At 37.1% G+C, this 21,118-nt stretch overlaps 1 protein-coding gene across 8 annotated transcripts in view; it reads left to right on the top strand.

The window, feature by feature from the left end:
• The window catches only part of VAPA (VAMP associated protein A), a 64,132-nt gene that overhangs the window by 6,513 nt on the left and 36,501 nt on the right, over positions 1-21,118 (top strand). For 4 of the 8 annotated variants that reach the window (XR_013956328.1, XM_080612011.1, XM_080612005.1 and 1 more), the window contains exons 1-5: positions 3,592-4,218; positions 11,109-11,261; positions 16,032-16,135; positions 18,156-18,236; positions 20,886-21,083. Coding sequence is in view for 7 of the 8 variants with exons in the window: in XM_080612011.1 (XP_080468137.1) it covers positions 4,137-4,218; positions 11,109-11,261; positions 16,032-16,135; positions 18,156-18,236; positions 20,886-21,083 (618 nt within the window). In the remaining variant the exon portion in view is untranslated. Of the gene's footprint in view, positions 1-3,591; positions 4,219-11,108; positions 11,262-16,031; positions 16,136-18,155; positions 18,237-20,885; positions 21,084-21,118 lie in introns of those variants that run through there. The other 4 variants (XM_080612006.1, XM_080612008.1, XM_080612009.1 and 1 more) reach the window with 4 other exon arrangements.

The following is a 21,118-nucleotide window of genomic DNA, read 5'->3' as shown; positions in this document are numbered from 1 at the left end:
TGTTTCTAAAAATGAGATCTCGCTTGGAGTAATTCTTAATTTGATACTTCAGTGCTTGAATAGGTCTGACCTTGATAGTATGCAAAGCCTTAGAGGAAAGAATAATTTAAGACATGGAGATAAATGGAAAGTGGAATAAAATGCAGCGTGAGTGTCCTGGGTACTATGTGCCAGTCTGATCTGAGACATCCTTCTCTGTGTCTCCTTTTTTCATCTCTTATATGTATCTCCCTCAAACAAAAATGGATCTTACCACTGGATTTTATTACATTATTTCATCAAATCATTGATTAGTTTGGGTTGAAAGGGACCTTTAAATCGTCCAAATCCCTTCCTATTGACAGGGACATGTTTCACTAGACCAGGTTTTCAAAGCCCTGACCAACATGCTTCCAGAAATGGATCATCCACAGCTTCTCTGGGCAACCTGTTCCAGTGCCTCAGCACCCTTACCGTAAATTTTTTTTTCCTTATGTCCAGTCCAAACCTACCCTCTTTTCAGTTTAAATTCTGTTGTCCCTTGTCACTGCAAACCCTGATAAAGAGTCTTTTTCCATCATTCTTAGAAGCCCACTTTATATATTGAAAGGCCACAATAAACTCTCCCAGGAGACTTCTCAAGGCTGAACAGTCCCAGCTGTCTTAGACTGTCTTTACAGAAGAGGTGCTCCAGCCCTCTGATTGTTTTTGTGGCTCTCCTCTGTACTCTAGTTTAACAGTTCCAGGTCTGTCTTGAACTGGATGCGGTACTCCAGGGGTAGGAAAATAGGAGAGAACAAAGTAGAGAGGGGTACAGTCACCTCCCTTGACCTGCTGGCCCTGCTTCTGTTTATGCAGCCCAGAGTAGGATTGGCTTTCTGGACTGCAAATGCACATTGCCAGGTGTTACTCAATTTTTCATCCTCTGGTATCCCCCAGTCCATCTCCAGAGGGCTGCTCTTAATCTGTTCGTCCCTCAGTCTGTATTTATGTTGCGGATTGCCCCAGCCCAGGTGCAGGACCTTGCACTTGGCCTTGTTGAACTTCATGAGGTTGATTCACATGGACCCACCTCTCAGGCCTATTAAGGTCCCTCTGGATGGCATTCCTTCCCTCAAGCAAATCAACATCACCACTGATCTTGTAGTTATCTGCAAGCTTGCTGAGCTTGCACTCAATCCCACTATGTCATTGATGAAGGTGTTGAATAGTCTTGGTCCCAATATGGATCCCCGAGGGACCTCCCCGAAAATAGTGCATTTAGTGTGTGCTAGTAATAGGACTGCTGTTTTCTCATTTTAGTTGGAAGTGGTGAAGGAGTAAAACTAGATACCAGTACTTCCATCACAAGTTTACTGTGAGTGTGATGAGTCATGAAATGGGGCAGATATGAGACTGTAGTTTTGTAATGAGGGAAGCATTAATGTCAGGATTCATGAAGCTTTATCTGAATGCATTGCTGGCAACACCTAGTCAGGAGAAAATGAACCCAAATGGGAATGGTGCAAATAACAAGTTAATAACATAACTGAAGGAGACTAGATTGGGTTATCTGGGCAAAATGAAGACTGAAAGGGGATCTAATTGCTATCTATAAATATATTAGAAGAGGTAAGCACTAGGGAAAAGAAAAGCTATGTAGGCTAAAGGGTAGGATTGGTACAGAAATGAATTGACATCGATATGAATGTATTTAGATCATTAGAAATTAGTTAAATTTCAAATCTAAATCATGTCAATCTGAGCCAACCTTCTAAAAACTATGTGGGCAAAAATAGTTTTAAATTCATCAGATACCATCTTATGAAACTTTTTGTTTCATGTGGCCTTTAGAAGTCTTTTCGTAGGTCATGAGGTTATGATGTTCTTAAAAGTTTGGTAGGACAGTGGTGGTACCTAATTACGTACTTAAGCTAGAAGCTGGTATGTCATATTGCATTCCAAGACATTAGAATAGCATGACTGAGGTAGGTATTTAATGTTTTTTTTTTTCCTTTGTAAGAAGGGGTGTTCATTAATTGAAGATTGTATACCTAGGAGTAACTGCTCTATGTGTGAAATAAACTTAGTAATTATAATTCATAGGAGAATGATGCTGATTTAACATGTTTAACATGTTAACAGTAATATGGCCACTTAGTCTGGTAAACCAAATGAAAGTATAAACTATTCTGTTTTTAATTTGGATGTCTATTAGACATCTAGTAGACATGTTCCATGTTACAGCTCAAGTTAGAACTCCAGGTGCTTCTGCAGAAGAGAGCTGACTCTTCCTGGGAAGCATGGCTGCATTAGTTCAGCTCAGTACTGTGATGTGAATGTAAGGAAGGACAAGACTGTGACTGCAGCTTGCATTTAAAGCTTGTGTTTGTGTTCCTGGGTGACTGTAGGGTGTGATGTACTTGGCTTTCAGAGATCTGGGAGATGGAGACCTGTAGCCTGTGCTTCCAGAGAATGAAAGGTCACCCTGCAACTGAAGTGAGCTGTTCCTTTCCTTGGGTGGTAGTCCAGTATTAGCTAGACCTGTCTGCAGGAAATGTTAATGTTTAGAGCAGGCTCTGTGTTAAGTGCTGAGGTTAGACACCATCTAACAGTCAGACATCTGAAACTCTTTGTTTTGGTGGCTGGTTTTTTGTGTGATTTATTTGTTTTTATTTTTGCTTTTTTTGAAGAACTTCTGGGCTTTTGTCCGCACTGGGAGAAGTGTGAAATGGGTTTATTTTTAAAGTTACACTGTTGGGATACTACTTGAAAGGAAACTGATGAAAACCACAAGAGCTCTGGTGTTCTGTTTAATGTTTGAGTCTGGCCTCTGATACCCAGTTCTTGGAGCACACTGGAAAAAGTGCTAAGGAACAGGTTTTGGTCAGGTTTTCTGTGGAAAGACTGATTTTTCTGTGTGCCACTGCAGCTGTCATCTGAGATGATTACAAGGATTCTGATTACTGCTGTAGAGTTTGAAGTTACAATTCAGATCAGAAAGGTGTATCCAATTGGAAATTTTGTATTAGAGGATGCATACATATTTTAGGATGCTGAATATTTGAATATTTTAAATGGCGGATCTGAGCTTTTCAGTGTCACTGAAGCTTTTTGTAAGCTATATAGCAGTTTGAAATACCGAGCACATTTCAAAGGAAAAAGAAAGGGAGAAGTTACTTGTTTATTTGGTTCTGTTCAAATTTGCTGGTGTTCTTGACACCTAACAGCCTCTGCAATTGTCAAATTCATTAGTTATCCTACATTATGCAAATAAAGAGAATAGTTACACCAGCAGGAAGGGTTTGTAACATTCTCTGTACTGACCAAAATTGTTAATACTGCATCCTTACTGAATGATTGCTTGTGCATATTACTTAGTTGTTTCAGGACTTTGGGATTAATTTGCTGGTTTAGATGTTCATGTTTTAGCAATAGTAAAATATTTCCACTGCTCTTGTTATTTCAGTGGTGAGAGCATTTGGGGATGACTAATACTTTATCATTTGATTCATAAGACTTTATCTTAGTAGTATTATGAGTGCCAATTTTTAGCTTTTAACATGTTGGCAAGAATAACAATATAACTAAGTAAAGCTAAATTGCAAGTAAGGAATTCACAGTGATGTGGAGGTTAAGTTTAAGTAACAGACATGCCTTTGATGTTAGTAACATGACAGTTCTTTAGTAATGGCACTCATTCAATCGGAAAAATAACAGGAATAGACATATGACTCAGACTGCTAGATTTTAAAGTTTTTGCTAAATTCTTTATCTTTGGATAAAGTTATTCAGTGTTATACCATTCTATTAGCAGTGTTTGTTGTTGAGGCTAAAGAAAATATTTTCCATATTTAACATTAAATGCAGGACAGTCTCCTTTTAGTCTGTATTTTATCTAATATATAAAGTAGATAATGTTTTCTTTACCAGAATTCATGGTAATGATCTATGGCTGTACTTTACCATTGAGATAGATGCTTATTGCATTTTTACTGTATTTTTTGGCTGCTAACAACTTGTCAGTAACAGGCTGGGATGAATAGGAAATTTTGATCCAAAAATGTATCAAAAAAAATTTGTTTTGTCTGCTTTGAAATGCCACTGTATTGTATTCCTGTTGCTTTTTTTTTTTTTGTTTTTGTTTTTTTGTTTTGTTTTGTTTGGTTTTTGTCAGAATGGCTGGCAAAAGGATTCAGTTCCCATTTCTTTTACACCAGCTTCCAGTGAAGCATGCCAACATCCTCATAAGCGCCTCTGGTAAGCTGTATAGCCATACATACATGCCTGCTTCTTTGACAGAGGAAGATGAGCTCTTCTAGGATTAAAACCTGGGCATTGTCTCAGCACTTTTTAGAGGGAAAAATCTTTGACAGAAACATATCAGCATGGATGCTGACAGCATGTCATCGTGGGGAGCTCAGATAAAATCTGATGTTACCCATGGTAAACAGTGCTAGCCTAGAATTAGGCTTCAGAAGCTGTAGACATTGAGGTGTGTCAGCTTCCTTATAAAGCATTTTTTGCATTCTGACATTTACGTGCAGGTTGATGATAAGACTAATAATTCTTTCTCAAGTGCCAGCGTAGAATAAGAAGCGAAAGATGCTATATTATTGCTCTAACACATGCGTGTCTACCTAAAAGCCATGGTTATTTGTAGTAATACTAATCTCGCACCTTCATCCACCTTCATTCCTGAGCATTCAGATTTACGATATTGAAGTATCAATCCATGAAACTTAAACTGTTATGTTTCATAGACTGTGAATAATTTTAATATAGGTGATTTGTTAGAGTCTGAATTTTTCAAGAAGGTATTTGAATGCTCATGGTTTTGGTATTTCAAGAGGAAGGAATTGTGTTCATTGGCAATGCATTTTACAGATTCTCTTCAGATTATTTTCACAGAGGTCTGAATATTAATTAATTTATGGAAATAAACCACATTCCTTTCACTTTCTTTTGTGTCAGTTTTGTTACCTATGCTTTTTTCAGAAAGTACTATAAAATTGATTTGGAACAGTAGAGTGCTTTGTGTATATTTTAAGATTAGGGTTTTTTTTCCCCTCACAGTCAAGGTAGTTTTGACTCACTACAGAACACTGGTCTTTCATTTTTAGACATATCTCCTTCAATACCCTTGGTGGAAGATGATCAGGTCAGGGAATGTTTAGGTAAATTGGATATACTTAAGTCTTGGGGCCCTCGTGAAATGCACCCACGAGCTCTGAGGGGCTGGCAGATGCAGAAATGGGCCGACAGGAGCCTTGTGAAGTTCAATTAGAAGTGCAAAGTCCTGCACTGGGGGAGGAACAACCCCATGCATCAGTACAGGCTGGGGGCTGCCCAGCTGGAAAGCAGATTTGCAGAGCAGGCCTTGGGGGGTCCTGGTGGACACCAGGTTGACTGTGAGACCAACAATGTGCCCTTGCTTCAAAGAACGCCAGTGATATCCTAGGTTGCATGAGGGGTGTTGCCAGCATGTTGGGGGAGGAGATCCTTCCCCTCTGCTTAGCACTGGTGGGGTCACAGCTGGAATGCTGCGTCTAGTTCTGAGCTCATTGTAAGAGACACATGGACATACTGGAGAAAGTCCTGAAGAACCTTCTTCCTGAAGAGCCAGGAAGGTTATGAAGGGACTGTAGTATCTCTCCTATGAAGAAAGGCTGAGTGAGCTGGGACTGTTGAGCCTGGAGAAGAGAAGGTTCAGGGTGGTAATCTTGTCAATGTCTACAAATACCTGAAGGGAGGCTGTTTTTTTTCCTCCTGCAAAGAGGACAGAGCCAGGCTCTTTTCAGTGGTGCCAGGACAGTGTGCAGTGATCACAACCTGAAATACAGGACATTCCCTCTGAATATCAGGAAACAATTTGTTGTTTTTATTTTTTTTTTTCTTCTCCTGTGGGAGTGACCAAGCATGGGCACAGGTTGGCCAGGGAAGCTGTGGAATCTCTTGTCCTTCGAGATACTCAGATGCTCTTTGGGCACAGTCCTGAGTGATTGGCTCTGGGCGTCCCTGCTTGAGCAGAGGTTTGGCCCAGATGACTTCCAGAGGGAGGGGACCTCCAGAGGTCCCATTCCACAATTCCAGTGACAAATGATGAGAAAGAAAAACAGTTTAATTTGGGCCTAATTAAAAAAAAGAAAAAATCTCTTTTACATCATGCGAATGTAGGTTACATGGGACTATGTAAATTTAATTTCTTTATTCTGTTGTTACTTCCAGTTCTGGCACAATGGAGATTTTCTTCTCTTTCTGTCAGGCCTATTGTAAAAGTCATTTAACTTGTTCTCAAAATTTGTCTTATTGGCTTTTAATATTACTGTTAGTTTCTATCCTGCTGATTTTAACTTTGTTCTCCTTCAGTAGTGCTCCCGTAGTCAAATGCAGTAGATAATTTTTCTCTGGCAGCCCAACCTGCCTTTATTTTGCACTGAAAGAAAAATACTCTGGCTAAGTTTGCTTTGGTAAAGATGCCTTGAAGTGTTCCGTATGTTTGTTTTATGTATGTTAAAGTGCTCTTAGAATTTCAAAGGTGATGAAGCCGTTGTGAAAAACCAGCATCCCACTAAAAGCATATAATCCCAATAGTTTTTGAAGTTACAGTGTTAACTTACACATTTTAAGGCGTTGGGGTTCCTTTTGCCAGTTGGTGTACTTTTTAATGTGTACGTATTTTACATGTGACTGAATGTATCACTTGACTGGGCCAATTTACAGCTTGAATAAACTTTAGTTCTGTTTATGGAATAGAGTGCATTTTGGCGGAGTCAGCATAGGTATTAGCTTTTACAACAGCTACAGTTCAGTGTCTTAAATCTAAGAGGACAATATACTTAACACTTAAACTGTTTCATATAAAATGCTGTTGAACTTGTTTCATAATGCATGCTCATTTTTTTACAACTCTGCCAGTTATCTGCCTTCTAATTATAAAAGATTTTATGTAATTTAATAAAATTATAATTTCTTACCAATTTTAGGTGGAGGCAATATTCTGTGACAAGCTCTGTGTGTACATCAGGACAGCCTTACTAGTTTTGAATGGAGCTTCTTGCTAACCAAACCTGTCTGCTTCTCAGTAGCTTTTTATATTTGCTTTGTGCTACCAACAACTAGAGATACTGACAGTGATCTCACCTTTCCCAGGGGTACCGCAGACTGTGCAGTTTTGTCTAACCCCTTCAGAAAGGCATATTCATGTAATCATTTTTTCCCTTATGTTTGACCATCCCAGGCAGTAGAAGGTTGAGGAACTGAAGGAGACCTGATCTTGAAAAGAAAATGACACTGCTGATCAAAAAGATGTCTATACAGGTCCTATGTGTCCAGTAATGAATAGTCTTTTGGTTTTACTGGACTATAACTTGCAAACTTGTGGCAAGCTGAGAAACTTGGCACTGTGTTTCAGCTGTGGAAACTGGCTCTACAGAATCAGTGTCATTCTTCCTGCCCACTAGTTGCTGTAGTCTGAGATGTGTAGTTGCCAGAGGCAACCCTGGCATTAATGTTGCTGTGGCTACACCGTAAGATTGCGGAATAGAAATTCAGTACACAGTGTTTTTGGAGATCTCTAGTACTTTTGAGTGTGATTAGGCAGGTGTCTGTCATTTCTTTGTAAGGCCTTCTTAAGTCAAAAAGACGGGAAAAAAATCTCTGCATGGGTTGTCACTGCTCCATCCAAAACAGTTGGAATAACCTAGCACTCTCACATCTTTTATTCTAGGAAGATGTGGTAATTGGTGCCTTGAATTTATACTGCTAAGGGTGTTGCTCAACTCCCTGTCCTCTTTGAAGTAGCTCTGAATCCCAGAGGTTGTTGTATTGAAATTACAGGTTTATATGGTAATGATCTCTTTTCTTTAGACATCATAGTTACATCAGTGTAGTTTGAGGACTTTATTAGTTAAATTACCACAGCTTCTAAAAACCCTAGTTGCAGATCCAGAAGTCCATTGTCTTAAGTTGTACAAATGCAAAAAAAAAAAAAGATAATCTTAAGCAGTTTTCAATGGAAGTATCGGGCAAACCAACAGTAGATGAGTACTCATGAGATATTTTGTGTGGTGGGTATAGTTAGACATGAGCCTGTCTTAAAGTTTAAGTGCTAAAATAAGCAGTTTTGGCCTGGGTGTCATGTAAGCAGGGAGTAAGGTGCTCTTTTCGAGAATAAATATTGTGCTAGTGTAGCTGTATGTCTTCTGAGATGAAGTTGGCATGTGTTTGCCTATCTTCTTGTGTGTGGAATGCCTGTGTCTGTCTTTGCCTGTTCTTGTTTAGATGTGGTCTGTGTGGTATGGCTTAAAATGTCTCTTCTTTCCCGGTTCTTTCTCTCCCACATCTTGTTTTCTCAAGGAACCATTGTGATTTAGGCTTTTGCACTCAGGCTCTTAGTGCCAGCTTGTATTTTATTTCCCCACCCCCCCAAGGGTAGAGGGGTATTTATGTTTGTGTGAATGTGAACTCCAGAATCCTCTTCTGCTGTTGCATGGTTTCTTTTTTTGAAGGATATGACATGCTAATTTAGGTTGTGAGACTCCTCTGAATGGTAATAGATATTTGTTTTTCAGGTTTGCTATCCTTCAGTGTGCCTGTCCATGTCTGTCAGTATGTCACTAAACTACCAAAAAAGCTGGGTTCTGCAGGAACACTGAAATTCGGTCACCTTACCCTTTTGAGCACGGGTTTGTTACCAGCTATTTAGGTCTGATAGTTGCGAGTCTTGAGAGGTTTTATGCAGCTTTTTTATCTTTAAAGCTTTTAGAAAGAAGGTGAAAGGTAAATCTTACAGAAGGGTACTCTAGACCTTGGAAAATATTTCAGCCTACTCTGAAAGAAATGTCTGATACTAAAAACTGTCCCTGAGCTAAAGGCACTTCTTTAGGAATTATCCACGAAATGCAGAGGAGGTCATTGCATTCATGTAGCTGGGGAATGAAAGCAGATTATTATTTTTTTTTAATTAATTATCTATGGTGTTAGAGCTGACTGTAAATATCAGAATAATTGGAAGAGTATTTTGAATCCTGTCTCATTATTATGCACTTTGGGAAGGCAGGCACGAAGGGACCTTTTATGTCTCAAAAGAAACAGAACATCTTTTTTTTTTTTTTCTTTTCCCCTGGGTTTAAAACCCAGTTTATCATCGGTTTGTAAATTCACTGCTACTTTGTCTTGAAGGAAGCTGGTTTTGAATAGTACAGCTCCTTTTCTAGATGACTGCCTTTCAAAGTGAGCCTCTGAACTTTGCATTTTTTTTCCTTTGAACATAATTCCCTTAGTAAAAGGAGTTGAGAAAATTGAGAAGCAGAGCTCCTTAAGTTGTTTAGGGCTGAAATTAAAAAAAAAGCAATCCACACCTTTGAAAGCCAGATTCAAGGTATATGCCAATGAGCACTGCAGAGGCAATGCCTAGGTTGCTGTTAGTAGAACTCCCAGAATAACTTCCTCAAAAATGTTTGTGTAGTTCAAAAAAATGAATGTTTGGTCTTTTCTGAGTGTATCACCAGTCTAAGATTTAACAGAGTGTTCAGCTGCCTTGTTTTGGTGCAGCTTGTGGTATGGGTGATGCGAGTTATTTTTGGATCACACTGTGTAAGTAAATGCAACTGGATCCTGCAAGAGCCATCAAGAGGCAAGTGGGAGGAAACTTCTGAAGTAGTGTTGTAAATTTTCCTGTTTGAGGCTGTGTCAAATTTGCTTGGATTGAGAGGGTGACTATTTCAGCCACTGTATAAAGCCAGATTAGACATGAAGCTTCAGACAAGTAATACCAGGTCCTATTTTCTCAAAAGAGCCTCACTGAATGTGAAACTATCTCACGTGTATCTTCATCTTGGTATTCTTAGTAATTTTGCTTTTGGTCCTTTATTAGTCTGTATCTTGGTGTTTTGTGTCAAGACTTTTTAACACACTCTCAAAATCAAGGATTCAGAATGAGAGTGAGTTATAGAAACAATGACATGGGTCAGATAGTGAGCCCTCTAGTGCAGTAACATGTTTGATAGTGGCCAGTACCTTTTCCCTCAGCGTAGTCCAGACACTTCTGTGGAATAAGATGTTCAGAAGAGAGTTGAATTCCTTTGTCTCATGCAATTAGTACCACTTATTCATATCACATATAATTTTTATCCAATTTGACCTAGTTTGTTTGCTTTGTGCTTTTTTTAGAATAAAAAAGTAATTGTCATGTTTTCAGTACCAATAAAAATTATTTTGTAGTAATTTAATGTGTAATTTTTAAAGAACACTAAAGATTCTTAAAAGTTAATGTACATGTGAAATATTATTGCATAAATATCATGTGTATATGAAATTCCGGTTTCTGAGTTACAGTCTTTTAGTGCCTGTGCAGTCTTGCTTTCAGATGAAATAGCATAAGAGAGATTAACTCAGCTCAGAACACTGAACTTTACTTGCTTTTTGTGCTGTTATTGTATGGCATTATGTGGAAGTTTATCTCTGTTGGAAGATGTGACATTGAAATTTATGCCTCTTGTCTGATCCAGTCTTAAAAGCAATTCCTATTTGGTGATTTAACATAAACAGTTCAGAGAATACACTGCATTGAATACATAAGTATGGCAACTGCAGCTTCTCTTCTGTGGATCAGAGTATATGCATAAACAGAGTATCATCTCTCTTGCCTACTTTGAACTTAAAAGATGAGGTTGATGTCTGTTTCTCTAAGTCTGTAGGAGCTCAGAAGCAGGACAGAAAGCTGTATGTTTCAGTATCACAGCATTTTCTTTCTTTAAACATTTGAAAGAGTTCCAACAGAGTATTGCTTCTATTTCGAAGAAAAAAAATCCGGCAAAATTTCCTTTTCTGTATGACCAGTACTTTCTAGGTATTCAAAATATTAAGAATAATTTGGTAAAATTAACATATGTATATATGAATTTTTGCACCAGTGTGAGTCTTTCATACTATGTGAGAGTTGTTCATTGCTGTAATGCATATTACTATAACTAAGGTGATAATGTGCTTTGCGTGTAACAGTATATGTACTTAATATGTATGATTTAATCTGTTTTTAGAAGCTTATTGACATGAAGTTATATTTTAAGAGAATTCATACTGTACAAACAGATTTCTTTTCAAGATATACATTCATATTTAAAAGAAAAAAAAATCCCTTTTTTCAGGTCCCTTTACAGATGTAGTAACTACAAATCTTAAACTACGAAATCCATCAGAGAGAAAAGTATGCTTCAAAGTGAAGACCACAGCACCTCGTCGATACTGTGTGAGGCCGAACAGTGGAATTATTGACCCTGGATCATCTGTAATTGTTTCAGGTAAAGACAAATACATGCAGTTATAGGTTAGGTGGATATAGGCCTTTCATGAGATTTTCTAAAGCTTGGTCTTTGGGACTGTTTGAAATATGAGAGCTTTTTAAGTATTTTTTTTTCCTGATATAACTGTTCCATTTCATTAGTGCAATGTCAAGTTGATGTAGAGCTGCAATAATACATGAAAAATCCTCCATACAGAAATACTTTCATTTGTCACATTTATCTGCAGCTCTCTGAAATGGGCAATGACATTAACAGTACCTTTGCTTCAGACTACTACGTTTGTGCTTGTATCTTGAAGTAGGGCACGTTGCTTAGCTGCTCTGATGTGTTTAAAGTTTAGCATTGGACAGCTCATCATATTAAAAAAAATAATTCATAACTGTAGACTAGTTGTTTTGACCATAGTATTGGTCCCTGAACTCTATTATTTGTAGTATTTACAGTAGTATATGTTAACTGGTAATCATTTAATAGCTTTTAAGAAAATTTTATTTGCTGTTATTTTAGGTAGCTGGAGCAGTTTGTTGCCCTTAAATTTGAAAAATATAGTATGTTGCACTACAGAGACACTCTCATTTTATTTTCAGATAAGGGGATTAAAAAAAAGAATCTCTTTTATTTCTCTGGACTTAACGTATTTCCCAACTTGGAGAGCCTTTTTATAGACTGTGGTCTTATAGGCTGTAGAGATCACAAAAAGTACTGGTGTGAGCTCCTAGATCTCCTAAGTCAAGTAAGATGATTTTTATAGAACCCTTGGAGAGATGTAGTGAAGTAAAAGGGAAACATGGAGCCATCCTCAGAGCTTTTTAGATTCATATCCTTATACCCTTTGGCAAGCTTGAAAGAAGCTGGAGAACTAGCTTCAGGTGATACTTTCAGAAGTTGTAAGGAATAACTTGGGAAAACGTGGGGATTGATTAGAACCATAGAGCAACTTCCTTTGTAGGAGAGACACTGATTTTCTAATCTTACATAATCGGTAGAATGTGACCCTTTAAAACTTCAGTATTGCTTACTGTGGACATCCAGCATCTTGTTTATGAAAGAGCATTTTGCTGAGAATTGACTGAAGATTCAAGTAGTCAAAAGCCTACTTTATTTCTGTCTTCAGCTTAGAGCCATTTTCTCTTAACTGTGCATTTGATCTGGTGTTGAGGATCTTTTCTGTATTCAGTTTCTTCAGGGAATTGAATAGATTGAAGGATTCCATTTGTCTGTTGCAAAGAGTGTTTTTACAGTTACAAATCCTTTTAATGCTTTGAATATTTCAGTTTTTCAAATGAGACAGTATTGGAGCTGTAAGCAAGATTTCAGCTTCAGGTTCACCAATAAAAGGAAACAGTATTACACTGCTTGACTCCTCAGTTTGCATAGCAGGGAATCTTTGATATCTTTTTTTTTTTATTACTGAATTCTCAAGCAGTTATTCAGCTACAGTGAACCCAAGATACAAATTTCATATGCAGTTGTTTAGTCATAGTAACTCCACAGTGCTTTTCAAAATTCTCTTTCCTAAAGTATCAGTTTCATCTTTTCAGTTTTTAGGCATACAGTTTCTTTTGGATCACTTGGTAAGCTAAGTGCGCACATCATTTTTCTACTGACCCACTTTGTTATCTCATCAATCTCTCAACTGAATGTTTTCAGTGCGACTCATTTTTCATATAATTAAAAATAGATTTCTCTCACATTGTTGTGCAGACAGAAATCACTGTAGGATACCATGGACTGAAGCTCTGCGTTCAAAAGTAAATATTGAGGTAGTGTTAGCTGCATAATATCTCCAGCAATTCATTGTTGGAGATGTGATTTAATAGCAATTTTAGGGAAGTGCATGGGTACTTTGTTTATTGTTCAGTTGTGAATCATGTTTATAAATGTTTTTCCAAAAATACTAATTTTGTAAAACCTGTTTTTGTTTGCCTTGGTGCCCTAGATTAACTATTATCTTGTGTACTGCTTGTCGTTAACAAGTGTTGATTTTTCTTTTCAGAATATAGCTTGTTACTTCTTTCGCAACTTGTAACTGTTACTTGTTATTGTTCTTCCTTCTGGTTTCAGACCTCATTGGCATTTGTTTTGTGGAGCTAAAGCTCTCCTGTGTAGAAAAGCTGGGCCTATTAACAAGAGGTTTGCTACTTATTGCAGTTCTCCTTGAAGTGATCTCTGGATTACTTGGGGATTCCAAGAACATGTTGAAAACTGGATTTATATATTCATGAGATTTTCTGTGATTACTTAAAACTGTGAAGAGCTTGAAGAGCTTTTTGAACTTGTGGGCTGTCTCTTTCTGCTTCTTTTTAGTTCAGTCAGATTTTCAGCTGTTACCAAGTGGTCAAGGAACATAAAGTTATTTAACTAGTTATCCAAGGATTCTGCCAGCATGTGAAGAAGTTCTGTGATGATGGAAAGTAATCTTTTAGGTTACTTGGCTTTTGGAAACTGAAGTACTCCAAGCTACTCATTAGTCTGTTGAAACAATTCTTAGAGATAAATGGCTATAGCATCCATACCTGGAACAAGAATTTAGTTTGATCAGTTATATTTTGGACTGCAGTGAGACCAGTGATTAAGGAAACCTGACTTCAAACCTTTCCAAATAGGTTTATTTGTAAGCATTTCAAATACTGCAATTATTTTGTGTTTATTTGTGAAATATATCTGATTCATATTAGTTACTTATCCTTTGATTATGCTGTATGTAACATTTAAGGGGAAAAAAAATGTCCACCCTATAGTAAACACTACCAACTTGTAAATACTATTTAATGCCTGAAGTTAGGTGGCAGTATAATTAAATTTAGAAGTACCTTTTTTTCATAGGTACTAGTGAATTTGGAAAGGCCAAGTTAGTAATTTTGATACTGTACTTAATATTTTATAAACTAATGTAGTTCAGTCCTGCCATGAAGAATTTACTCTGTGTGAAGGGAAGCATCTTGAACCATACATCAAATGAAGATTCAGAATTGTGCAGAATATAATTGAATTGGTGAAAACTGTAGCAGTGTCAAAGTCTGCAGACTGAATTGGCTTAGGATATATGGTAATGTTGTTCAGAGCATACTGTGTGTTTTCTAGCTAAATCAGTATTTCTGCTAGAGCTTTTTCATTGCTGTAAATAAAATTTGTGTGGTCCTGTACTTCTATCAGGAGTAAGGCAGCTTACTGTGTCTGAAAAGAGACAAGGAGGCTAACACGGTAGTTTGTTTCAGACAGGGCCAGTTCCAGACAAACTATAGCTAACTATAGTATAGTTGGCAGTGGACTGCTGGTTATGTATCCGTCCCTCTGCTTCAGTAGTCCCCCAACACTACCATAACAGACCTTGTGTATTCAGGTGTTTCTGCAAGCCCTTATATTATGCACCTGGATATGCAACTGTATCCTATAAAAAACTAATCTCCTGGTCTGTGTATAGACATTGTGTTATTTTGATCCTTTGAACTGAAGAAATGACACACAAAATAGTGATGCCAGGGTGACCTGGACAACCCTTATGATGTATCCTTCCAGCAGACTGTATGTTTTTATAACTTGGATGAAATTACTATGCTTCTGTAATTGAAGTTTTCATTTAAAAGTATTGTGATGCTGTTGATATGAGGGAGTCTATAAATAGTGTCAGCAGTGTAGCTTTATTTTCACAGAGCTTGCACACACTTCACAATAATAACTTCAGAAACTTAAGTTTCTAGTTTTGACCGATGAGAGTTTTCGGCTTTGGAAAGCTGAAAGTACAGTAAAAAGGCTGTCATGCAGAAAGTCTGGACTGCTTGCAGACTCTACCTCTGGGACTTACAGCACAAACAGTGCTGCGTAAAAAATGTCTGGTTTCATCCAAAAGACTTTTTTTGTTAATATCTGCATTACGATATGTTGAAAGCTGAAATTGCAGTGAGAAAAATACCTAAGATAAAATACTAGGAGCAGGTATTATGAGTTTTAATGTTTCACTTAAAGCCGCCTGTACAGGGAATTTGATTTTGAATCCCATCCCTCTTTCTTCACTGGTGAAATGTGGTGGAGGCTCAAAACTTGCCATAGAATTAAAGTGTGTACCTGAATTTTGGTATGCTTTTGGACAAATGTTAGCTGTTAGTCTGACTTACAGTTAAGAATGTTAAAACCTGAGTAAAATGTGTTGTGTAGTTATATATATTTTTAAAGAACTCAATTTGAAAGTGTTTTAAAGATGTATTATTAAAGCCCAAGGTAGCTTTACCTCCTCTAACTGTAGTTTGAATGAAGTATTTTAGTGGTTTTGCTCACTGTTCAGATTCATATACAGTTAGAAGTCAGTTGCACTTGCCTCGCTGCTTGGTGGCCTACCTAATGTAGGTTCATAATGTGTACTTGTCGTAACGTGTTCTACAATTCTTTAACTTTGCATTCACTTAATCATAAAATGTGTTTATTCCAAAGAAATGCCCTGTGGTGTTTGCTTGGCTTGTGTTTGTTTGTTTGTTCCTGGTCTGCCTTAGAGGATTGGTTTATTCATACTCATATATGAAATGTTGTTTAGCTATAGTAATTACAGAAATAATGATATCAGCTGCACCAGACTCTGAAAAACTTTTAGGATTTTTCCTTTCAGTACCTGTTGCTACAGTGTATATCTGCTCTGTACTCCATTTTAACTCAGTATTTGCTCAGGGAAAAGCAAGTCTACAGTGAACAGCATGCTGTGAATATGGGGAATTACCTGTCACAGTGATTAGCTGAAGAATCACAGTTTTGTGCTTTGTATTTTATTTCGAACAGTAATGCTGCAGCCTTTTGACTATGACCCAAATGAGAAGAGTAAACACAAGTTTATGGTACAAACAACCTATGCACCACCAAATATTTCAGATTTGGAGGCAGTGGTAAGTAAAAGTAAAATGACTTGTGTGTATATATATATGTTTTTTTTATTCCCCTTAAGAATTCGGGCTTAATTGTAAATGAATTGTTTTTTTTGCAGTTTTCTTTTGGAGAAGAATTGGGTTTTCTCTGAACAAGTATGACTTCCATATGTGATTCAGTTTTTTTAGTATTAAATACAGGCTTGGTTCTTAGAACTGCCTAGTGAACTGGTTGAATGGAAATAGTAGTGCATCTAAGGCAAGGTCAGTTCAGTGGTAAAATTTTGGCATGTTGTACCTTCTGTGCAGCTAATCTGAAGGGATAAATGTTGTATTTGAAGGAATTGAGTATATTTAAACAAGCCTGAAGGTGTATGAAATGGGTGCATTAGGTCTGAAACGTGTTTAGGAGAAATGTTGAATGAGGTTATAATGAATTAAAACATTTGGAAGACTAAGATAAATCTCTCTGCAAGATACCAAGTGGCTGAACACAGCACAAACGATAGGTTTATTTTCTGTTTTAATAGAATATGTTGTAGATTCAGCTCTTAGGAAGGATTGGGCTGATGAAAGATCCAGAAAGAAGCTATTTATGTTTGTACTTGTTAGTTCAGAAGAAAGGACACCTGTTTCTGATGTTACAAGCTGGCAGTAATGGGAAGGAAGCCTTCAGGTATCAGAACATACCCTGTAGAGAGAATGTGGACTCTCATAAGCATGTATATTAAGGTGGAAGAGAATGGTGCACAGGCATCTGTCTCTAGGGGCTGTTTCAAGGGATGCCTGAATTTACGTAGAAATGTTCAGTGTTATTCAAGGCAAAGGAGGAGAGGGGAAATAAAGTCATAAAGATGATATTTTATAAGTCATTGAAATCCACTAGACCTGCAGGTTTAGTCTCTGTCCCCTTACCGAAGGCAAAGATTACTGGGGCATCTTCACTGGAAACAGGGGAAAACCTGTTAGATTTTGTTAAACTTTTGAGACATGTAAGTAGAGAGCTAACATCTCTCTTCACTGTTGGGCTGGTTTACTTTTTATTAGTATGCTTGGATAGCTCTTGGTTATGTGTGGTAAGTGAAGCGCAACTATTCGGTAAGGATATAAAATCCACTTCAGAAATACCTTTGAAGGAGCACAGTGTGTTCAAGTGTAGAATACTGAGAAACAGATCTTGCGGAAAATCAGTAATTGTAGTTAGAAGTTACTGTACAACTAATGCCACTGAAAAAAACCACCAACAATAGAAAAAGTGTTTGTGTGGGGAAAGGATGTTATGAAAAGCCTGGTTATTCTAGTCTGTAAGATTCTAAGGTAACTTCATAGGGCCTAATGTAGGAAAATTTGCCACAAACTTGATCAGTCTCTGGGCCTGAAGATTTAAGGCAACTGTGTGAAGTGTGTGCTTTGAAAGCTAATTGTCTGTTAGTTAGAGAAATTCCAGCATATTTCACAATTACTTGAATATATTGATAACCATTAGAATTTAAAATGTTTTTTATAAACAGCTCTGAAGAATTCTCTCGGCCCAAGTTGTAATGCAGTAAAAGGAGGGAGTGGTTAAAAATCTAAAATAGGAAGAGCTAAAGAAATACACTCTGAAACTAAATACAGAGTCACTAAAAGGTATCTTTCAGTCCTTTGTTTAAAATTGGTGCTTTCAAGATGGGACATAAGGAGTACATTTACCAAGGAATGGTAACTGTTCTTAAACTGACTCATATGGTACTTGTTCCTCGTTGTGTGCTAAAGGAGACGCTGCATGTTTGCCTCCCTGACCCCCAAAAAACCTCTGGATCCATCCTGGCATTCAATTTACTTATTTCCATTTCTAGACTTAATTAGCCATTTCTAGCTTTCATTACTTCACAGTAGTCAAAGTGAACAAAAAAAAACACTGTTCAGAAGCAAATCTGAAAACTGCAGCTAGGGTGGTAAGGACAGTATTCACCTGTACTAAGAGCAAGCTTATGAACTGTTTAGGTGTTTGCATGAGTGCAGTATGTTAAGTAACAATCTATATTAATTATTATCTTAGTGGAAAGAAGCAAAGCCTGATGAGTTAATGGACTCCAAATTGAGATGTGTGTTTGAAATGCCCAATGAAAATGATAAACTGGTAAGTAAGAAGCTGTCATACGCTGACTGGTAGGAACTTGGGGAAATCTGTTTTGAAATTTTTTTAAACCTATTTGATTGGTTGATTAAATGGATTGTAGGAATTTGTACTAAATGAGACAGGGTGTTCAGTGTATAACTTCAGGTATTCATAGGATCTTAAAACAGTCCAGTTTGAAAGGGACCTTGAAACACCATCTGGTCCAACCATCCTTTGTTGGAAAGGGAGCACCCTATCCAACTGCATCTTAAAAGCCTCCAGCAATGAACACTAGTGCCAAAAATGATTTTTTTTTTGGTTATTACTGATTTTCATAGGATTTTATTGCTGTCAGATTAAAAAAATATACTGTGTACAGTGAAAAGTGAATTGCATCATTTCATTTTAAAGTATTGCATGCTTTTCAATTTTAAAAATCCTGTTTCTATTTCAGCTGTATCAGAAGAGGAAGTATTAATTAGAAATTGCTTTAGGAATTCTAAATGCATTTTTTTAAGGTAATGGTAAAGACAGATAATCAGACAAAAAAAAAATTAACATCTTTCATGCTCTTGCTTTCAGACAAAATCTATTCCAATTGTGTAGGAGATGACAGTTTCATTGTATACAGACTGAAGATGTCTGCATTGCCTGATATTTGGAATAATAGTTAACTCTCAGTTACCTGGAAGTATTGTAGAATATGACTGCATTCTTATGCATGAACTTTTTATTTACTCTCATACTTGAAATTCTGATTTATATAATCTAATTCTGTATATTCTGGGTTGTGTGGGGTGGTGTTTTTTTTTTTTTTTGTTTGTTTTACTTTATTATTATTAATTTAATATAGCATTGTGAGGGAGAGTGCTAACGTGCTGTTTCTGTAAACAGCCTTATTCATTTTATGACCTTGACTTTTAATGCTGTCCAGCTTTTACGGTAGTCTGTAAGGCATGTTGCGGGGAAGTAGCATGAATCCATACATGTAAAAACTATCTCATTATTTACATACATAAAGTGTCTTGGTGAAGGCTGCTAGCTGACCAGTAGCTGTGTTTGCAACATTTCTTCTAATACAGCTTTTGGACTCTAATGTAAAGATGTTTTTCAGAGGCAATGTCAGCATAATATTTTTGGTGTACTTTTTTCCCCCCTTTTTTGCTGAAGGATAATTTATGAGATGTACCTTTTTTAGGTGTAAGCTGCCTAAGCCTGTGTTAAATGCTAAAACTGTAAAGGTTAAACATTTATTATCAAGGCACTTAATTGTCTACTTTCTGCATTTTTTTACCTTCTTAGTAAATTATATTCAGATATTAGAAAAATTACACTTGTTTTTAATTTTATAAAATGTATAATATATATAGAGAAATGTAGTGGATTATACAGAATGACCTCTTTTTGTACTTCCTTTAATGTTATATTTTCAGTGTTGACTGTACATAGCATTTGTATTTTTCTGAATAGCAGCATAGGGTTGCAAAATCCTGCTTCAGGAGTTGATTTAGTATCTTAAATCTGGCAATGAGAAGTCTGCCAAGTCCTGAGGGTAAGCCTTACCTTTCACCTCAGGATATACCTACATGAGGACACAAGTATTTCACTCCAGTCAGCAACAGCTTTCTTCAGATGCCTACCAGTCGTAGCCAGAAGATTGTAGCGAAGAAACCAGTCAGTGACGTCAAACAGCAGAAGGAGGGAGGTTTGTTCCAGGGAGATAAGTCTTAGGTCTGTAGTGAAGTTTCAGTGCTACCAAAGGAATTCAGTTCAGCTAGCAAACCAGTTAAAAAAGCAACAGATCCTGATCTGCTTCCTGGTGATACAAATATGTTGGTCCTTTTAAATCCAGTTAGGAGTACCTATGTGCAGTAGCAGGATCCGGCTATTAGGCTCTGTATGGCTGCACTGAAAAAAAGTCAAGTGCAAGTAGATGCTGTAGACTAAATGACTTCTACTTGCATAGGAACTAAATCTTGCATCTTTTGTTTTTCAGTTGCTTTATTATTACATAAATGTGTTGACCTTCTAAGAGGTTTTCTGTTACATTTAGTGCTTACTTTGGACTACTTTGGTTATGATAGATGCAGTATAGTGGTCTAAATGACATAGTTGTGCAGCCAAACAACTAGGAATAGAGAAGCCTGAATGTGAATACGAGCTGTTTCTGAGTGTATTGCTGTATGAATGTTGTGTTTTTACAAATAGTAACCTGGCTGTACAGTTGAATCTGTTGTATTACTAATGTCTGCTGAAGATTATTGTAGATTTTGAGAAGAGCTGTGGTAGCCAGTTTTTTCATTTTATTTTTGGCTTTTTCACAGCTTTTTATGTGACTTTTCACTTGCATTGAAAATTAGTAGTGTGTTATCTCAGAACTGCTGTGAAACTTAAATCCCATGTTTGTTCCATTTTTGTTTTATGCCATCTTTTGGTTGCCTGCTGGGTCAGTTTTAAGCAGCTAAAGTATTAATTTTTGTCTGAGTAGCATGTAGTGCCAACAGTGCAATCTTCTCTTGGTTTTTCATAGCTGAGCTAATCAGAATTGAGCTGTTGACAGAAGTCTTTGTTCAGATTACTGTAAATATAAACTACTTTGAACTATATTAGTAGCTGGATTGTTTCAGTTTTAAGATGTGGGTGATTTTTCTAGGTAAGTAAAATTCTCAGGTCGTTCTTAATTATTTGCAGAATGATATAGATGCAAGCAAACCTGCCCCAGTACTGAATACATCTAAGCAGGATGGACCGATGCCAAAACCCCATAGTGTTTCACTTAATGATACTGAAACAAGGAAGCTAGTGGAGGAGTGCAAAAGACTTCAAGCAGAGGTTATGAAGCTGACGGATGAAAATCAGCACCTGAGAGTAAGTTCTGCTAGCATGTTTATGTTGTAGTAGTT

The sequence above is a fragment of the Psittacula echo genome (assembly GCF_963264785.1).
Source record: "Psittacula echo genome assembly, chromosome: 2".
Taxonomy (NCBI): Eukaryota; Metazoa; Chordata; class Aves; order Psittaciformes; family Psittacidae; genus Psittacula; species Psittacula echo.
This window is presented reverse-complemented; position numbering and strand designations above follow the sequence as displayed.